Source organism: Carassius carassius, chromosome 17 (assembly GCF_963082965.1).
Source record: "Carassius carassius chromosome 17, fCarCar2.1, whole genome shotgun sequence".
Classification (NCBI taxonomy): Eukaryota; Metazoa; Chordata; class Actinopteri; order Cypriniformes; family Cyprinidae; genus Carassius; species Carassius carassius.
In genome coordinates, this window is record NC_081771.1 from 783,399 (window position 1) to 800,000 (window position 16,602).

Genomic DNA, 16,602 nt, shown 5'->3' on the forward strand with positions numbered 1-16,602 from the left:
ATATATTTTTTCTTTTTTTTTACTAAGAATTATTCCTGCTAAAAAAATGGAATTAAAATATTTGAAATGTTTGGATGCTTTATTTAAGTATTAAAACAATACCCGTATCTTAATGATCCTAAAAAATAATATTTTGTTTATGCAAATTTAATTTATATTTTTGAACCTTAGTCAATTATTATTGTTGAAATAAAAGAATTAAAAAACAAAAAATGTCTGGATGCTTTTATGAAATTATGGCAAAAAATTTGTTTAATTGTCATTAAAATAATATCATGTTTTCTCAATGATCCTACAAATTCATTTTCTTTATGCAAAATATATATTTTTCTATTTTTTTAGAGCCTAAAAGAATTATTATTGTCAAAAAATAGATAAATAAATATATTTATATATATATATATATATTACAGTAATATCATAATAGTATCTTAATGATCTTAAAAATGTATATTGTTTCATGCAAAACTATCTTATTATCATTATCTTTAAATAAAAACACGTCCAGGTGCTTTGAGAATTTGTTTCAAAAATATGTTTAACTGTCATAAATAATAAAATAATGAATAATATAATCTTCATGATCTTAAAAAAATAATTTTCTTCATGCAATTTATATTTATTTATTTTTTTTTACTAAGAAAATAATTCATGCTAGATAAAAGATGAATTTAAATATTTGGAATGTTTTGATTATTTATTTAATTGTTATTAAAATAGTACCATGTTATCTTGATATTAAAATTATTTTTCTTTATGAAAAATATAATTTCTGTTTTTTAAAACCTAAGAGAACCATTACTGTCAAAAAAACAATAATAATAATAATAATAATAAAAAAAGTATAAAGAATTAAAAAACAAAAAATGTCTGGGTGCTTTGAGAATTTATAGCAAAAATGTGTTGAAATTGTATTAAAATATCATCATACTGTTTTCCTAATTATCCTAAAAATTCTATTGATTTTTGCTAAATATAATTGTCATCGTCAATCAATCAATCAATAAAAAATAAAATGTCTAGATGTTTTTTCATTAAATAATATCAATGTTATCTTAATAAGCCAAAAAAAAAAACTTTATTAAAAAAATTTAAACATGCACACACACACACACACACACATCCACACATTTCTATATAACTGTCTCTTCAGAATAAATCAAAAGCAGAAGCTCTTTCCGAACAGTGTTTCTGTTTTTATTATATACATTTATAATTCTGAAATACAATATTTAAAGGGAGAAAATGCAAGTCACTTTGACTATGGCTGTGGTCTGATGAACTGATGTTTTATGACTAGTCGTCTTCATCATAATAGACAGATTATGAAGAGGAAACATTCACACAAAACTGAGAGCTCTCATATTAAAATATAATATTTCACGAGTGTAGGAGAAACACAGAGAACATGAGGAGAGTCAGACGATGAACCTGAATGAATCACGAAAACCTGTTTCTCTCTAAAAGACTCGTTCACCTACACATGAAAGATGAACTTTCATTTTCTCTCCATTTCTTCTGAAAGAACACAAAACCAGAAGTTTAGCCTGATATTCACAGTTCTGTTTTATATACAACAACAGACAGCTCAGATATATGAAATCTGCAGCAAAAAGAGCATTTCCGTTGCATAAATTCTGTTTCCTCTTTCTAGAAAGGCCATGAAGGTTCATAATAATGCATGCCTTCAGAAATGATGGAGAATATAATATAACATCAGTCCTTTCTGTTCTGCTTCTCCTCTGAAAACCTTCTTTGTGGCCCCTCGTGGAATTGAAATAATAAGAAAATAAAAATGAATAAATATATAAAATCAAACATTAAAATCTGTGTACGCGGTCCCGGTTCTTGTTCTTCTGCCCGGCTCTTTTAGTCGAGAGCCAAAGCCACAGTCCATATAAAATTACCAAACCACGGCGTGGGGCGGGAGGGGATGCACATTTTTTAAACATATGCATTTTTAGTTCCTCTTTTGTTCTGTTATTAAAAGCAGAGTTTTGGAGAAATGGCAGCTGAGCTCCACCCGCGCTGAGACTGGCACACACACACACACACACACTTGCATATACGCACACACATGCATGCATTCGCACACACACACACTTCATATGCACACACACACACTTGCATATACGCACACACATGCATGCATTCGCACACACACACACTTCATATGCACACACACACACACTTGCATATACGCACACACATGCATGCATTCGCACACACACACACTTCATATGCACACACACACACACACACTTGCATATACACACACACACACACACACACACATGCATATGCACACATACACAGACATGCATGAATACACACACACACTTCATATACACACACACACACACTTGCATATACACACACACACACATACGCATATGCACACATACACACACACACACTTGCATATACGCACACACACACACACACACATGCATGAATACGCACACACACACACTTCATACACACACACTTCATACACACACACACACACACACACACTTGCATATACACACATACACACACATACACATATGCATATGCACACACACACCCACACTTGCATATACACACACACACACATGCATACGCACACGCACACACACACACACACACACACTTGCATGTACACACACATAAGCATACGCACACACACACACACTTGCATATACACACACACACACATGCATATGCACACACACACACACACACACACACACGCACACACACTTGCATACACAAACACACACACACACACACGCATTAGAACAATGGAAAGGGAATTGCATCGCATTTTGGAGAGAATTGCATCCACTTTTATTTCCCAATGAAAGGACGACTGAATGGCTGAAGCGTGTGACCTGCACTGATCTTCCTGATTATTGAGGGACAAGTGTGGCTTTGATTGACACTTTGTGTTCTTGTGCATTAAATCTGCAGGAGCTCTGAGTGGGGAATCATTTGAGATAAAAACCTGAAGAGGTCTGAAGAGTCGAAAGACGAATCACACACACACACACACTCTCTCACACACACACACACATTCTCACACACGCACTCTCTCTCTCACACACACACACACTCTAACACACACACTTACACAAATACGTTTGAGTAAAAAAACCTGTCATGAACATTCCCAGGTCACTCAAAACATCAAAAGAAAGAAATTATATTTTTGCATAAAGATTATTATTAATTATGAATCATTTTTCTTCATGCAAAATATAGTCTATCTTTTAGAACAAAACAAATTAAGCAAAATACCTGGATGAACATGTTTTAAATGTGATTAAAAGAATATCTTTAAAAATAAAATAATTACTTTAATTGTGATGAAAATAATATCATACTGTCAATCCTAATTTTCATTTAAAAACGAAGAAGTAAAAAAAGAAATAAAATGTAAAATGTCTTTGAGAATTTATGTTGAAAAAATGTGTTTAATTAAAAATAGGACAATATTATTATGTTATCTTAATGGTCGTAAAAATAAATTTTCTTCATGCAAAATATGATTTCTTTTTATTACTATTATTATTTCTGACATGTGAGCCGGTGGTGTTCTCTCATATCTCCGGTGAGTCTGTGGAGTAATGCTGCAGTCTGTGTCCAGACTCGTCCTCGTGTCCCAGTGCAGTCTGGGATTGTTTCAGGAAGCTCCCGTCTGCTCGGCTCCGAAGATCTGCAGGTATTTGCTCAGCAGCAGCTCCACGGCCTGGTTCTGATACACCATGTTAAAGGCCATGTTTCCGCTCTCGTTCTCGGGACGCATCAGCGTGGGGCCGAAGACGATGCCGATGTTCTGCGTGGTCATGCGATTGCTGTCGGAGCACTCCATCACCCTGAACACACACAGCGAAGGGTTAATGCCATCTAAAAACAGCATTTCCACCAGACCGCTGATCCAGCAGCTGCTCAAAACTTCCACGTTAAAAAAGGAAAGTAAAAGAGAAGCGAAGAGCTTCCTGTGGGTTACTTCCTCCAGAGATACCAAACCACAGAAGATCTTTATGCTCTTCATGTTCTCTAGCTCTGTTTAGTTCAACTTTGGCTTAGATGTTTCTCCTCAGTAAAAATGAGTCACTAGTCAAGAGTACAGATCTAGACGACTTTTCTATTCAAGCTCGTTTCAGAATCGACAAAAATACCTTCAAGGATAATGCTCCCTTCAAAACGTGACACTTTACATTGTCTCGGAACATTCTAAATATCCCCGTTTTTTTAAATGTTGCATTTTGCTAAAATGGAATGTTACATTTGAATTTGAATGAACATTCTAAAAAAAGTAACATCTGAAAAAAATGTTTTTTTTTTAATGTTTTTACAAATAAATCACTCCGTGATCAATGTATAAATTATGTTATTAGTAAATAAAAGAGCGGGTGCACTCTTAAAAATAAAGCTCCTTCACAGCGATCCAATAGAAGACGCATTTTTGGTTCCACAAAGAACCATTCAGTCGAAGAACCATCTCTTTCTTAGATTTTATAATCTGAAAAACCTTCTTTCGACACAAAGAAGCTTTTGTGAAACATAAATGTTCTCCGTTATTGAACCATTTGGACAAAAAGGCATCGTGAAGCACCTTTATTTTAAGAGTGTCACTTTGAATGAATGTTCTTTTAACATTAGAAGAACGTTTGTTTATAACCTTGAGAGAACCCTTTCAGAACGTTCTGGGTAGCGGTCTTATAACGTGAAAAACTTCTGCTCCAATTTGTACAACCCGAATTCCGGAAAAGTTGGGACGTTTTTTAAATGTTAATAAAATGAAAACTAAAAGACTTTCAAAATCACATGAGCCAATATTTTATTCCCAATAGAACATAGATACCATAGCAAATGTTTAAACTGAGAAAGTTTACAATTTTATGCACAAAATGAGCTCATTTCAATTTTGATTTCTGCTACAGGTCTCAAAATAGTTGGGACGGGGCATGTTTACCATGGTGTAGCATCTCCTTTTCTTTTCAAAACAGTTTGAAGACGTCTGGGCATTGAGGCTATGAGTTGCTGGAGTTTTGCTGTTGGAATTTGGTCCCATTCTTGCCTTATATAGATTTCCAGCTGCTGAAGAGTTCGTGGTCGTCTTTGACGTATTTTTCGTATAATGATGCGCCAAATGTTCTCTATAGGTGAAAGATCTGGACTGCAGGCAGGCCAGGTTAGCACCCGGACTCTTCTACGACGAAGCCATGCTGTTGTTATAGCTGCAGTATGTGGTTTTGCATTGTCCTGCTGAAATAAACAAGGCCTTCCCTGAAATAGACGTTGTTTGGAGGGAAGCATATGTTGCTCTAAAACCTTTATATACCTTTCAGCATTCACAGAGCCTTCCAAAACATGCAAGCTGCCCATACCGTATGCACTTATGCACCCCCATACCATCAGAGATGCTGGCTTTTGAACTGAACGCTGATAACATGCTGGAAGGTCTCCCTCCTCTTTAGCCCGGAGGACACGGCGTCCGTGATTTCCAACAAGAATGTCAAATTTGGACTCGTCTGACCATAAAACACTATTCCACTTTGAAATAGTCCATTTTAAATGAGCCTTGGCCCACAGGACACGACGGGGCTTCTGGACCATGTTCACATATGGCTTCCTTTTTGCATGATAGAGCTTTAGTTGGCATCTGCTGATGGCACGGCGGATTGTGTTTACCGACAGTGGTTTCTGAAAGTATTCCTGGGCCCATTTAGTAATGTCATTGACACAATCATGCCGATGAGTGATGCAGTGTCGTCTGAGAGCCCGAAGACCACGGGCATCCAATAAAGGTCTCCGGCCTTGTCCCTTACGCACAGAGATTTCTCCAGTTTCTCTGAATCTTTTGATGATGTTATGCACTGTAGATGATGAGATTTGCAAAGCCTTTGCAATTTGACGTTGAGGAACATTGTTTTTAAAGTTTTCCACAATTTTTTTACGCAGTCTTTCACAGATTGGAGAGCCTCTGCCCATCTTTACTTCTGAGAGACTCTGCTTCTCTAAGACAAAGCTTTTATAGCTAATCATGTTACAGACCTGATATCAATTAACTTAATTAATCACTAGATGTTCTCCCAGCTGAATCTTTTCAAAACTGCTTGCTTTTTTAGCCATTTGTTGCCCCGTGCCAACTTTTTTGAGACCTGTAGCAGGCATTAAATTTTAAATGAGCTAATTAAGTGGATAAAAGTGTAAAATTTCTCCGTTTAAACATTTGCTACGTTATCTATGTTCTATTGTGAATAAAATATTGGCTCATGTGATTTGAAATTCCTTTAGTTTTCATTTTATTAAAATTTAAAAAACGTCCCAACTTTTCCGGAATTCGGGTTGTATAATAAACATGTTCAGTGGGTGCATATAGATTCAGGAATGGAAAAAAAAAACTAATTGTAAAAAAAAAAGTAGAGTCAAAGACCATTGAAAATGATTTGACTTCAGATTCACATGGAAATATGAACAAAACATTAAAATGTACTGACAAAAATGTGACTGTGCAAAAATGAAATAAAATACAAAGTGCACGTTTATATTAAGTTTAAGTTGTTTATATTAAGAATATTATCAGCTCTTTTTCCCGAATTGCTTTCAAATGACTTCATCTGCTAAATGTATAAAGTATGAAATGAATGTGGAGCAGCTCGAAGAGAACTCATATTGAGCTCAAATCTAAGATCTCAAACTCTAGGTGTGTGACATAAATGGAGTAACATCTCAGCAAAATACTTTTTTTACTTAAAGATAGAACTGAGAAGTTAAAGAGATCTCATGGGTGATCTTTCTTGCTCTGTTTCTTCTGACCAAGAGCTGTTTGTGTCTAAAGCTGGAAAACAAGACAAAAAGTATGTTGTGGTCATGAATAGCAATGACTGAAAAGAGGATGTTTGACTATTTGAATTAAATGAATCAATTGCTTTGTAAATGACTCACTGCTTTGACTCAAAACAAGCCACATAGAGAGAGAAAAAAAGACTTAAGCTAGTATTATTTTTATTTTTTCATGGTTCTTCATGTGCTGATGATGGTTCTTTAAGTTTGATTCAATTTATTCAGGTTCAATTCATTCAGCGTTTTGTTTTCTGGCTTCTCAGAACATTGATGCTTTCCTGATTAAAAAAGTAAAAAAAAAATATTTAAAGTGCTTTCTCTGACATCAATCTATAAAATGGTTTTCTTATTTAGAGCATAATTTCCTGTATTATGGCATCTAGGTTTATAATAAACAGCTGATATTACTTTAATTGTTCGGTTGAAAATGAAAGACAGTATTCTGTGGTTGTGAAGAACAGCGATGACTGAGAGGACGATTTTAAAAAAAATGTAATCAAACGAATCAATTGCTTTGCAAAGATTCAGTGTTTTGTCATACTTAAAACTAAACACTGAGGACAAGAAAAATAGACAAAAAGGGACAAGCAAGCATGTGTCCTATCTATTTCTTGAGTGAACTAAATGTCTTGTAATGAAGACACACAGCGCCCTCTAGTGTCTCAATCACAACAGTTCAACCAATTATAACTACAAAAACTATGAACCCAGGAGAGACGGGAAATCATTTTATTATCATATACTACAGAAGGACAGATAAATAAAGAAACAAATGTGTTTCACTGATGAAGCCTGGGGCTTCAAACCTCATTATTATTCTGATAAACTGAGATCAGTGTGATCAATCGTGTCTTCTCATTGGTGGAAGACAAGTGGGCGGAGACTAGAGCATCCAATCAGAGTATCATTATGAATCAATCAATGAGTAGAGCTTAAAAGCCATCAGGGCAAAGTTGGTTTGATTTACAAGGGTTGAAATTAAAGAAGTATTTTGTGGCTTTGAGAAGTGACTGAAGGGAGGCTTTTTGAATGTTTGAATCAAATGAGTCAACTGCTTTGCAAATGATTCACTTAATTTGTTTTGAAGCGCTGAACTGCTTTGCTAAAAGGAGCAGAATTATGAAACGAATCTACAAAGTAAGTGTTTTTATTCAAGCGTAATCCACATGATTAAAATCATAAGAAAGTGGATGATGTTGATAAAGTGATCTCTTCATCTGTGATTCCTTGACCAAACGCCAATATATATATATTGTGAGTTTTAGCTGTGTTATAAGCGTTTAGAAAAATGGGGACAATGTGAGTGAGTGAATGAATGAGTCTGTGTGTGTTTGTGAATGAGTGTGTGAGTTTGAGTGAGTGAGTGTGTGAGTTTGAGTGAGTGTGAGTGTTTGTGAGCGTGTTTGAGTGAGTGTTTGTGAGGGTGAGTGGGTGAGTGTGTGTGAGTGTTTGTGTGTTTGTGAGCGTGTGTGAGTGAGTGAGTGAGTGTTTGTGAGGGTGAGTGGGTGAGTGTATGTTTGTGTGAGTGTTTGTGAGTGAGTGAGTGTGTGTGAGTGAGTGTTTGTGTGTTTGTGAGCGTGTGTGAGTGAGTGTTTGTGAGGGTGAGTGTATGTTTGTGTGAGTGTTTGTGAGTTTGTGTGTGTGTGTGTGTGTGTGTGTGTGTGTGTGTGTGTGTGTGTGTGTGTGTGTGTGTGTGTGTGTGTGTGTGTGATCGTACCGTCTGAGGTGTCGGATCATGTGTTGTAGGGTGTGGTGGTTGGGTGGAGGCATGCTGAGGACCAGCAGCTTCAGTCTCTCCACCTTATCCTCGTGATCAGACAGTTCTACAGGACACAGAAGCACTGAATCATTTCTAATGAATCATTTATCGTTCATCTCCTCTGGTTTCCTCGCCATCACTCACTGACGGTCTCCACAATGTCCTGGAAGAATTCGTAGGGCACGAGAGGCTCGGGCAGCTCCCTGAAGAACAGCTTGAGCGCTCCGGTGATGACGTGGATGTCCTCCCACTGCGGGTCGTCCAGATCCAGACGCTCTGCAGGAAAAACAGAGAGCATGTGAGTCGTGAATGCTGTGCCACTCACAGAGATGCTGCATGTTTTTAGGCATCATGCTGCAGGAAAAGATCTGCAGAAGTAGAAGGTCAAAGGTCAAGAAAAGGTGAAGAAGCAAATCAACAGAGATCATTTGATTAAAGTTTCTCTCTTGCAAACCTCAATAAGGTTTAATACAACTCTGTGACATAATGCTGATTTGAAATATAGTTTTGCACAGAAAACAGTTTTGACTTGAGATGACTTAAAAATCAGTCAAAAAAATAGAAAATTATAAAAAAAAATCAGATAAAATCAGCTTTTGAGCAAAACGGCTAAAAAGCTAGATATATATATATATATATATATATATATATATATATATATTTATAGATATTAATTCAGGTTTTTTTTTTTTTTGCCCTGGAAAACTGGGATATATAAGGAAAACTAACTTAAAAATGGTGATTTCTAGACTTGGAAAGTCACGTAAACTAATAAAATATTAAAACAGCATAATTAATCTAATTTTTTTTAATTATGCCAATCTATGAAATATTTTACACCGTAGAAATCAGTGTTATTTTAGTATCATTAATATTTTATTTGTATATATTTTGTTTCCATTTTAATTTTAAAGTTATAGTTTTTTTGTTTTTAATGTGCCTGTATAGTTATTTTTTAGTACAATTTTTTTAATTTTATTTTAAATCTTAGTTAATGCTTAATTTATTTCAAGTAACAATTGTTTTTCTTTTTCTTTAGGATTAATTTTTTTTTTTTTTATATATTCATATTTTAATTTTTATCCAGAAATACAGGAATGTACGGAAGTTCTAAGCGGTCATGCATTATATATTTTTTTCCTTCTTTTCTTCTCGTTATAACGACATGACAGTTTTTACTGTTGCTATAGTAACAAACTCAACTTTGACAGGCATCTGATGGACCATGCAGGCGCTTTTACTGTAGCCTATATTTCAGCAAATTTTGCTTCGCCTAGGTAATAACGTCTACAATACTGTACATAAATAAAGGCTGATCAATCACTGTTGATTTTTCCAGAGACAGTACACCAAACATTGTTTTTGTAATTAACATGTTTAAATGGCAACACCGCGAACACTTCAGAAGGATGCAGAACTATAAGATCTTTTAGAGCTGCTTCGATTAAACTCACTTTTAATTTTCCCTTTATTTGAAATAAAATTATATATAATTTGTATTTTTTAGTAGTCATTATATGCTGTGACATATACCATGTGCTTTACAAGCTTCTGTTTGAAAAGATTGTTCATGTGCAGTGTGTGTGTGCGGTAAAAAATGATTACAACATTATAGAACAAAACTGAATTAAATTAGCCTATGCATTTTACATATACATCACATTTCTCATCAATATGTTTAACAATAAAGATTAATAAGGAAAAAAAGCACATCACAAATAGCCTACATCGTTAAATCCTGTCCTACTGTAGATACTCAGCTTATTAACTACCTAATCATGTGCCTAAAAGAAGCACAAATAAAGATATAGGTGCGAACAGAATACAGTGACATCAACCTTGGTTTTGATCAGCAGTTATTTTATGACCCAGAACGCGTTGGTGAAACTCATGCATCTAGCAAGAACTTAATACACAAAATAATCATATTGATTCAAGCATTTAACATTTATGAATTAATTAAATGTCAGTAATGAACAAGACAAATTATAGTGATCAAGGTCCGCGTACAGTAAAGTGGACCGTGTACAACACCCCATCAGTTATATTCAGGTCTGTAGTGCCACCTGCTGGAGAGTTTGGTAACTTCTTAGAGAAAATTAAGTTGTTATAACGAGAAAACGACTTTGGTTATTTCGAGATAACGAGAAAATTAAGTTGTTATAATGAGAAAACGACTTTCGTTATTTCGAGATAATGAGAAAATTAAGTTGTTATAATGAGAAAACGACTTTCGTTATTTCGAGATAACGAGAAAATTAAGTTGTTATAATGAGAAAACGACTTTCGTTATTTCGAGATAACGAGAAAATTAAGTTGTTATAACGAAAAAACGACTTTGGTTATTTCGAGATAACGAGAATATTAAGTTGTTATAATGAGAAAACGACTTTGGTTATTTCGAGATAACGAGAATATTAAGTTGTTATAATGAGAAAACGACTTTGGTTATTTCGAGATAACGAGAAAATTAAGTTGTTATAATGAGAAAACGACTTTCGTTATTTCGAGATAATGAGAAAATTAAGTCGTTATAACGAGAAAACGACTTTCGTTATTTCGAGATAATGAGAAAATTAAGTTGTTATAACGAGAAAACGACTTTGGTTATTTCGAGATAACGAGAATATTAAGTTGTTATAATGAGAAAACGACTTTGGTTATTTCGAGATAACGAGAAAATTAAGTTGTTATAATGAGAAAACGACTTTCGTTATTTCGAGATAATGAGAAAATTAAGTTGTTATAATGAGAAAACGACTTTCGTTATTTCGAGATAACGAGAAAATTAAGTTGTTATAACGAAAAAACGACTTTGGTTATTTCGAGATAACGAGAATATTAAGTTGTTATAATGAGAAAACGACTTTGGTTATTTCGAGATAACGAGAATATTAAGTTGTTATAATGAGAAAACGACTTTCGTTATTTCGAGATAATGAGAAAATTAAGTCGTTATAACGAGAAAACGACTTTCGTTATTTCGAGATAATGAGAAAATTAAGTTGTTATAACGAGAAAACGACTTTGGTTATTTCGAGATAACGAGAATATTAAGTTGTTATAATGAGAAAACGACTTTCGTTATTTCGAGATAATGAGAAAATTAAGTTGTTATAATGAGAAAACGACTTTCGTTATTTCGAGATAACGAGAAAATTAAGTTGTTATAACGAAAAAACGACTTTGGTTATTTCGAGATAACGAGAATATTAAGTTGTTATAATGAGAAAACGACTTTGGTTATTTCGAGATAACGAGAATATTAAGTTGTTATAATGAGAAAACGACTTTCGTTATTTCGAGATAATGAGAAAATTAAGTCGTTATAACGAGAAAACGACTTTCGTTATTTCGAGATAATGAGAAAATTAAGTTGTTATAACGAGAAAACGACTTTGGTTATTTCGAGATAACGAGAATATTAAGTTGTTATAATGAGAAAACGACTTTGGTTATTTCGAGATAACGAGAAAATTAAGTTGTTATAATGAGAAAACGACTTTCGTTATTTCGAGATAATGAGAAAATTAAGTTGTTATAACGAGAAAACGACTTTCCTTATTTCGAGATAACGAGAAAACAAGAAGAAATAAAAAAAAAATTATAATGCATGGCCGCCTAGAACTTCCGTAGGAATGACTCAAACCCTGAAGAACATTCAGGTCTGGAAAATTTTGGATTGACAGAAAATAAGAGTACCATAGATTAAAGTTCAAAAAACATTGTCATTACAGCAGATGAACCAGCATGTCACAGACTTGTACTGAGCATGTCATGTTTGTTTATCAAAGCGTTTTGCGTGATTCAAACCCATAAGCCCTTGATCAAACTGGCCACAGATTTCCTGCACTAAACATCTCGCGAGAAGCGAAGAGCAGCAGGAGACCCTCAGTCAGAAAGCAGCAGCGAGACGTCTGCAGGGTAAAGCTGTTAGATCAGGGTAAAAGAGCCTGCTCCGGTTTATTAGAGACAAACCTTGAACTAAATCCTCAGGGAAGAGATAGCGTCCATCTGTGGTCACGGCTCGCTCTGAAAGAACCGACATGAGTTACACACGTGTGACCACACACTTGCATTTGTGGTTTATGGGGACTCCCCATAGGTGCAATGGTTTTTATACTGTACAAACTGTATGTGGTATTGCCCTACACCAACCCTACACCTAAAAGATTTTTACTTTCTCAAAAAAAAAACTAATTCTGTATGATTTACGTATAAGCTTTGGTACCATGGGGACCTCAATATAGGTTCCCAATGTGACGCCAGTCGCCATGAGTCTGTGTGTATTCAGGTTTAAGTCCCCACCAGGATATATAAACCTGCGCACACACACACACACACAGTCTCTCACTCACTCGCACACTCACACACACACACACACGCGCGCAAACTCTATCACACACACTCTCACACATGCAAACTCACACTCACACACACACACATGTCTGATGACATCATTCACAGGTCACATGACAGGCCGCTCTTCTGTGATCTACTGATGAGTGCGTTCTACAACAACACTGTAAAGAAACATTCAAACATGTTACCTGCAAAAAAAAAGGTACATGAAAGGTACATTTATGAGTAACTAAAAACCAACAATTTGGTCCCAAATTAAAAGCATCTCTTGCATTTTTCAAATCATCAATAAAAAAAATGTATTACTGTATGTATGACATGTTAATTTTTAGAAATAAGAATAATTATATCATAAAACTGGGTGAAATGTATTTATGCCCCGAATATTGCTGATAGTTAGAGTGAATAATTCACAGTGAAACCAGGACATGTTCAGTTTTGATATCATGTTGCTTTTTAATTGCAATGAATGACCGCTCCACACATCATGACAGTTATGGGTATGATATTAATGTGATTTTGACTCTTTCTCACCATGATTGACAGCGAAGCGCAGTTTCTGAATGACGGCCAGATTCCCGCTGACTCTGTAAATCCCATCAGTCTCCAAACCTGAATAAACACATTTACAAATACATTATTTCAAGGAAAAGAACAGTAGACATGTTTTTAACCAAGACTGGTTGTTAAGATTGTGCTAATGAATCAAGCAGACCAATCTCATTCTGGTTCACTCTCAACTTGGTTAATTTTATGGCACTTGGTATGTGAACACAAAAAAGTTAAGTGGTAGTTAAAATAATAGTCACACTCATGGTCTTCGGTCCAAAATTAGCAACCATAGGAAATTAATGGGAAAAAATCTAAATACAGAAGTTTTTAGTGTGTTCAATCTGCAAATCCCCCACAATGCAGAATAAAAAAATGCACAGCAAGGAAGAAGTTAAATTCTAAAACATCAAGATACATTCACTCACACACACACACACACACACACACACACACACACACACTCACAGACACACACACATGCTGTACAGAATTATACATACTCAAATGAATTGGCACGGCTATAACTTTATTACCAAATGAGTCAGAAGACTGAAATAAGTGGTTAAAATCAGATCAGACCCAGAAGGATTTAGCTTAAGCATTCGTGTTCATTTGTTACATTTTTACAGAATTATGTTTTGTGTAAAAAAAAAAAAAAAATGCTTTCTGTGTTCAGGTTTGAATGTAGTAATAATAATGCAAAAACCTACACTTCAAATCAACAATTAAAACAACAAAAAATATAAACCTTGACAAAAAGTAGTTTTTGAGATTGCCTTAAAATGCATTTAAATCCACAATCTAATAAAAGTAAACAATTCTGTATAAAACCAACTAGGGAATTCACAAGCCTATACTGGCATCTAGTGGTTACACAATGAAATTACAGGTTTGTCTTTTTCTTTTGCTCTCACCAGGAGGTGTTGTTATTCTGCCTTCTAAAAATGGATTTTAAAGACCTAGGCCCGTATTCATAAAGATTCTAAGAATCCTCTCAGAAAACTCTTAATTTAGCTTAGAAACTTTTACGTAGGAGTCTTAGCTTAAGAGCGATTCGGGACCGATCTGAGAGCAACTCTGAGTAAGACAAAAACTTTCATCTTAGTGAGGAGGCGGGGTTGACCCCGTTGCTATCTTTTGAAGACTGTGATTGGTTGGTTGTCCAAGAAAGAAAAAAAGAGTGATTTTAAGTATAGGGTCTATTCTAATTCTCACTTTGAATTTACATGTGTAATTTTTCCTAAACTGTTCTCTCTCTCTCTCTCTCTCTCTCTCTCTCTCTCTCACACATTATATGTGTGCATATAAATCCTTTTTTTATTTACCATCACTCTGCTTACAGAAGGTTGTGACAGACCCAAATCATTACTATTGCATTGTTGCATTTTCCCAGTTGCCAAATATCGTAATGTAGTGATTACTTTAATTTCTGGCACTATGTCGGAGATGTTAGCACGTCTCTAATAAGATCAGTCACAAACATGATCCCTGCACAATCTAATCTAGCGTCTTATTAACTCACTGTCATCCACTGTCTGCAACACATTTCTTCTGCCTCTTCGTCTTTCTGCCATTTTCTCCTCTGCTAAAGAAACTCTTAAGCCTCTTAAAAGTCCTCGTCTGTGCTCCTAACAAGTTTGACCTCAAGACCTCTTTTAAGGGGTAAGATGCTTTCTGAATTACTTTTTTCTTCACTAGGATTTTTTCTTTAATTTTAAGAGTAAACGCCCACATTTCTAAGAATTTTCTTAGAATTTTGTCACTAGGAGTTACTTTTAGCATTCTTTATGAATACGGGCCCTGGCCTCTATTTTAATCTGAAATACTGCATTAATTAAAAATAATTTTAAAACATTAGAAATACATTTTCGTTTTGTATTTTCAATGGGAAAAATGTATCATAATTACTGCATAAATATTAATTGGTACTAAAAAAATCTCTCAAAATACAAAAGAAAAAATCATTGAACAAAAATATATTAGACTGATTTATATTTCAGGTGTCTGGACACTTTTGACCGGGAAAACCATGAGTGTGACTCCCAAATGAGGAGCGCACAAAAACGTCCTCCTCTCTTAGGATACTGTCCTGCTGAAGTGTTTGTGATTGATCGCACCTCTCCTCTCCACAGTATCGGTGCATTTCCTGACGAACTGAGGGACGGAGCTTTTCTCTCGCTCACACAGCAGCTCCAGCCCACAGCCGAACACCTGATCTGAGATCAGACACACAGAGGAACAGGTCAAACCAGCGCAGGACACTCACAGACAAAACCAGCAAATAACTTCACATTCCATTTCATAAACTGAAGTCTCTTCTGTGCATCAAAGCTGCATTTATTTGATCAAAAATACTGAAATAACAATTTCTATGTAAATATCTTGTAAAATGGAATTCATTTCTGTAATGCATCATTACTCCAGTCTTCAGTGTCACATGATGCTCAATTATTATTGGTGCTCAGTTATTAATAACGGAATTAATAACAGAAGCTTTGATGAATAGAAAGCTGAAAAGAACAGCATTTATTTGAAATAGTTTTTGTAACGTTATTTACTGGCACTTTTGATCAATTAGATGCAATTAAAAAAAAAAACATTAATTTCTAATAAAAATTTGAATGGTAGTATTTCATGCTTTCTGCATAATTTTTCCTTTATTGGACTAATGGACTTTATTGGAGTAATGATGCTGAAATCAATCACGGCAATCAATTACATTTTACAATATATTCACATAGAAAACAGCTTTTTTAAATTGTAACAATATTTCACAAGTGTTTATTTTTAGTGTTTGTACTGTATTTTTTCAAAACATTTGCTGTTTTGATGAGAAAAAGAGGCTGTGTTAAAAACAGTTAAACATCGCAATGTTTCCACACTTTTCTTTTTACAAGTATTTTCATATACTGTATAAAAAATAACATTCATAGCCATTTTCATTCATGGTCATTGTAAATATAATGATTCTATTTCAGCAACAAACGGTAGAAATAGAGACACACACACACACACACACACACATAATGGGAGTGGTTTACAGTAGTTTTGACAAGTTGTGGTGTGTGTAAGGCCCTTTCACACCAAGAATG

General features: G+C 34.7%; 1 protein-coding gene and 1 long non-coding RNA gene across 4 annotated transcripts in view; one reads left to right on the top strand and one right to left on the bottom strand.

The window, feature by feature from the left end:
* Positions 1 to 3,432: 3,432 nt before the first annotated feature.
* The window catches only part of LOC132160690 (rho GTPase-activating protein 15-like), a 57,013-nt gene continuing 43,843 nt past the window's right edge, over positions 3,433 to 16,602 (bottom strand). For 2 of the 3 annotated variants that reach the window (XM_059570338.1, XM_059570337.1), the window contains exons 15-20: positions 15,628 to 15,726; positions 13,493 to 13,570; positions 12,575 to 12,628; positions 8,741 to 8,872; positions 8,555 to 8,660; positions 3,433 to 3,860 (exon numbers count right to left, since the gene is read on the bottom strand). In XM_059570338.1, the coding sequence (XP_059426321.1) occupies positions 3,668 to 3,860; positions 8,555 to 8,660; positions 8,741 to 8,872; positions 12,575 to 12,628; positions 13,493 to 13,570; positions 15,628 to 15,726 (662 nt within the window). In that variant the 3' untranslated portion in view covers positions 3,433 to 3,667. Of the gene's footprint in view, positions 3,861 to 8,554; positions 8,661 to 8,740; positions 8,873 to 12,574; positions 12,629 to 13,229; positions 13,411 to 13,450; positions 13,571 to 15,627; positions 15,727 to 16,602 lie in introns of those variants that run through there. The other variant, XM_059570339.1, reaches the window with a different exon arrangement.
* On the top strand, positions 7,808 to 9,058 carry LOC132160692 (uncharacterized). Its single transcript, XR_009438065.1, has 2 exons — positions 7,808 to 7,974; positions 8,584 to 9,058. It is a non-coding gene; the product is annotated as an uncharacterized LOC132160692 (long non-coding RNA).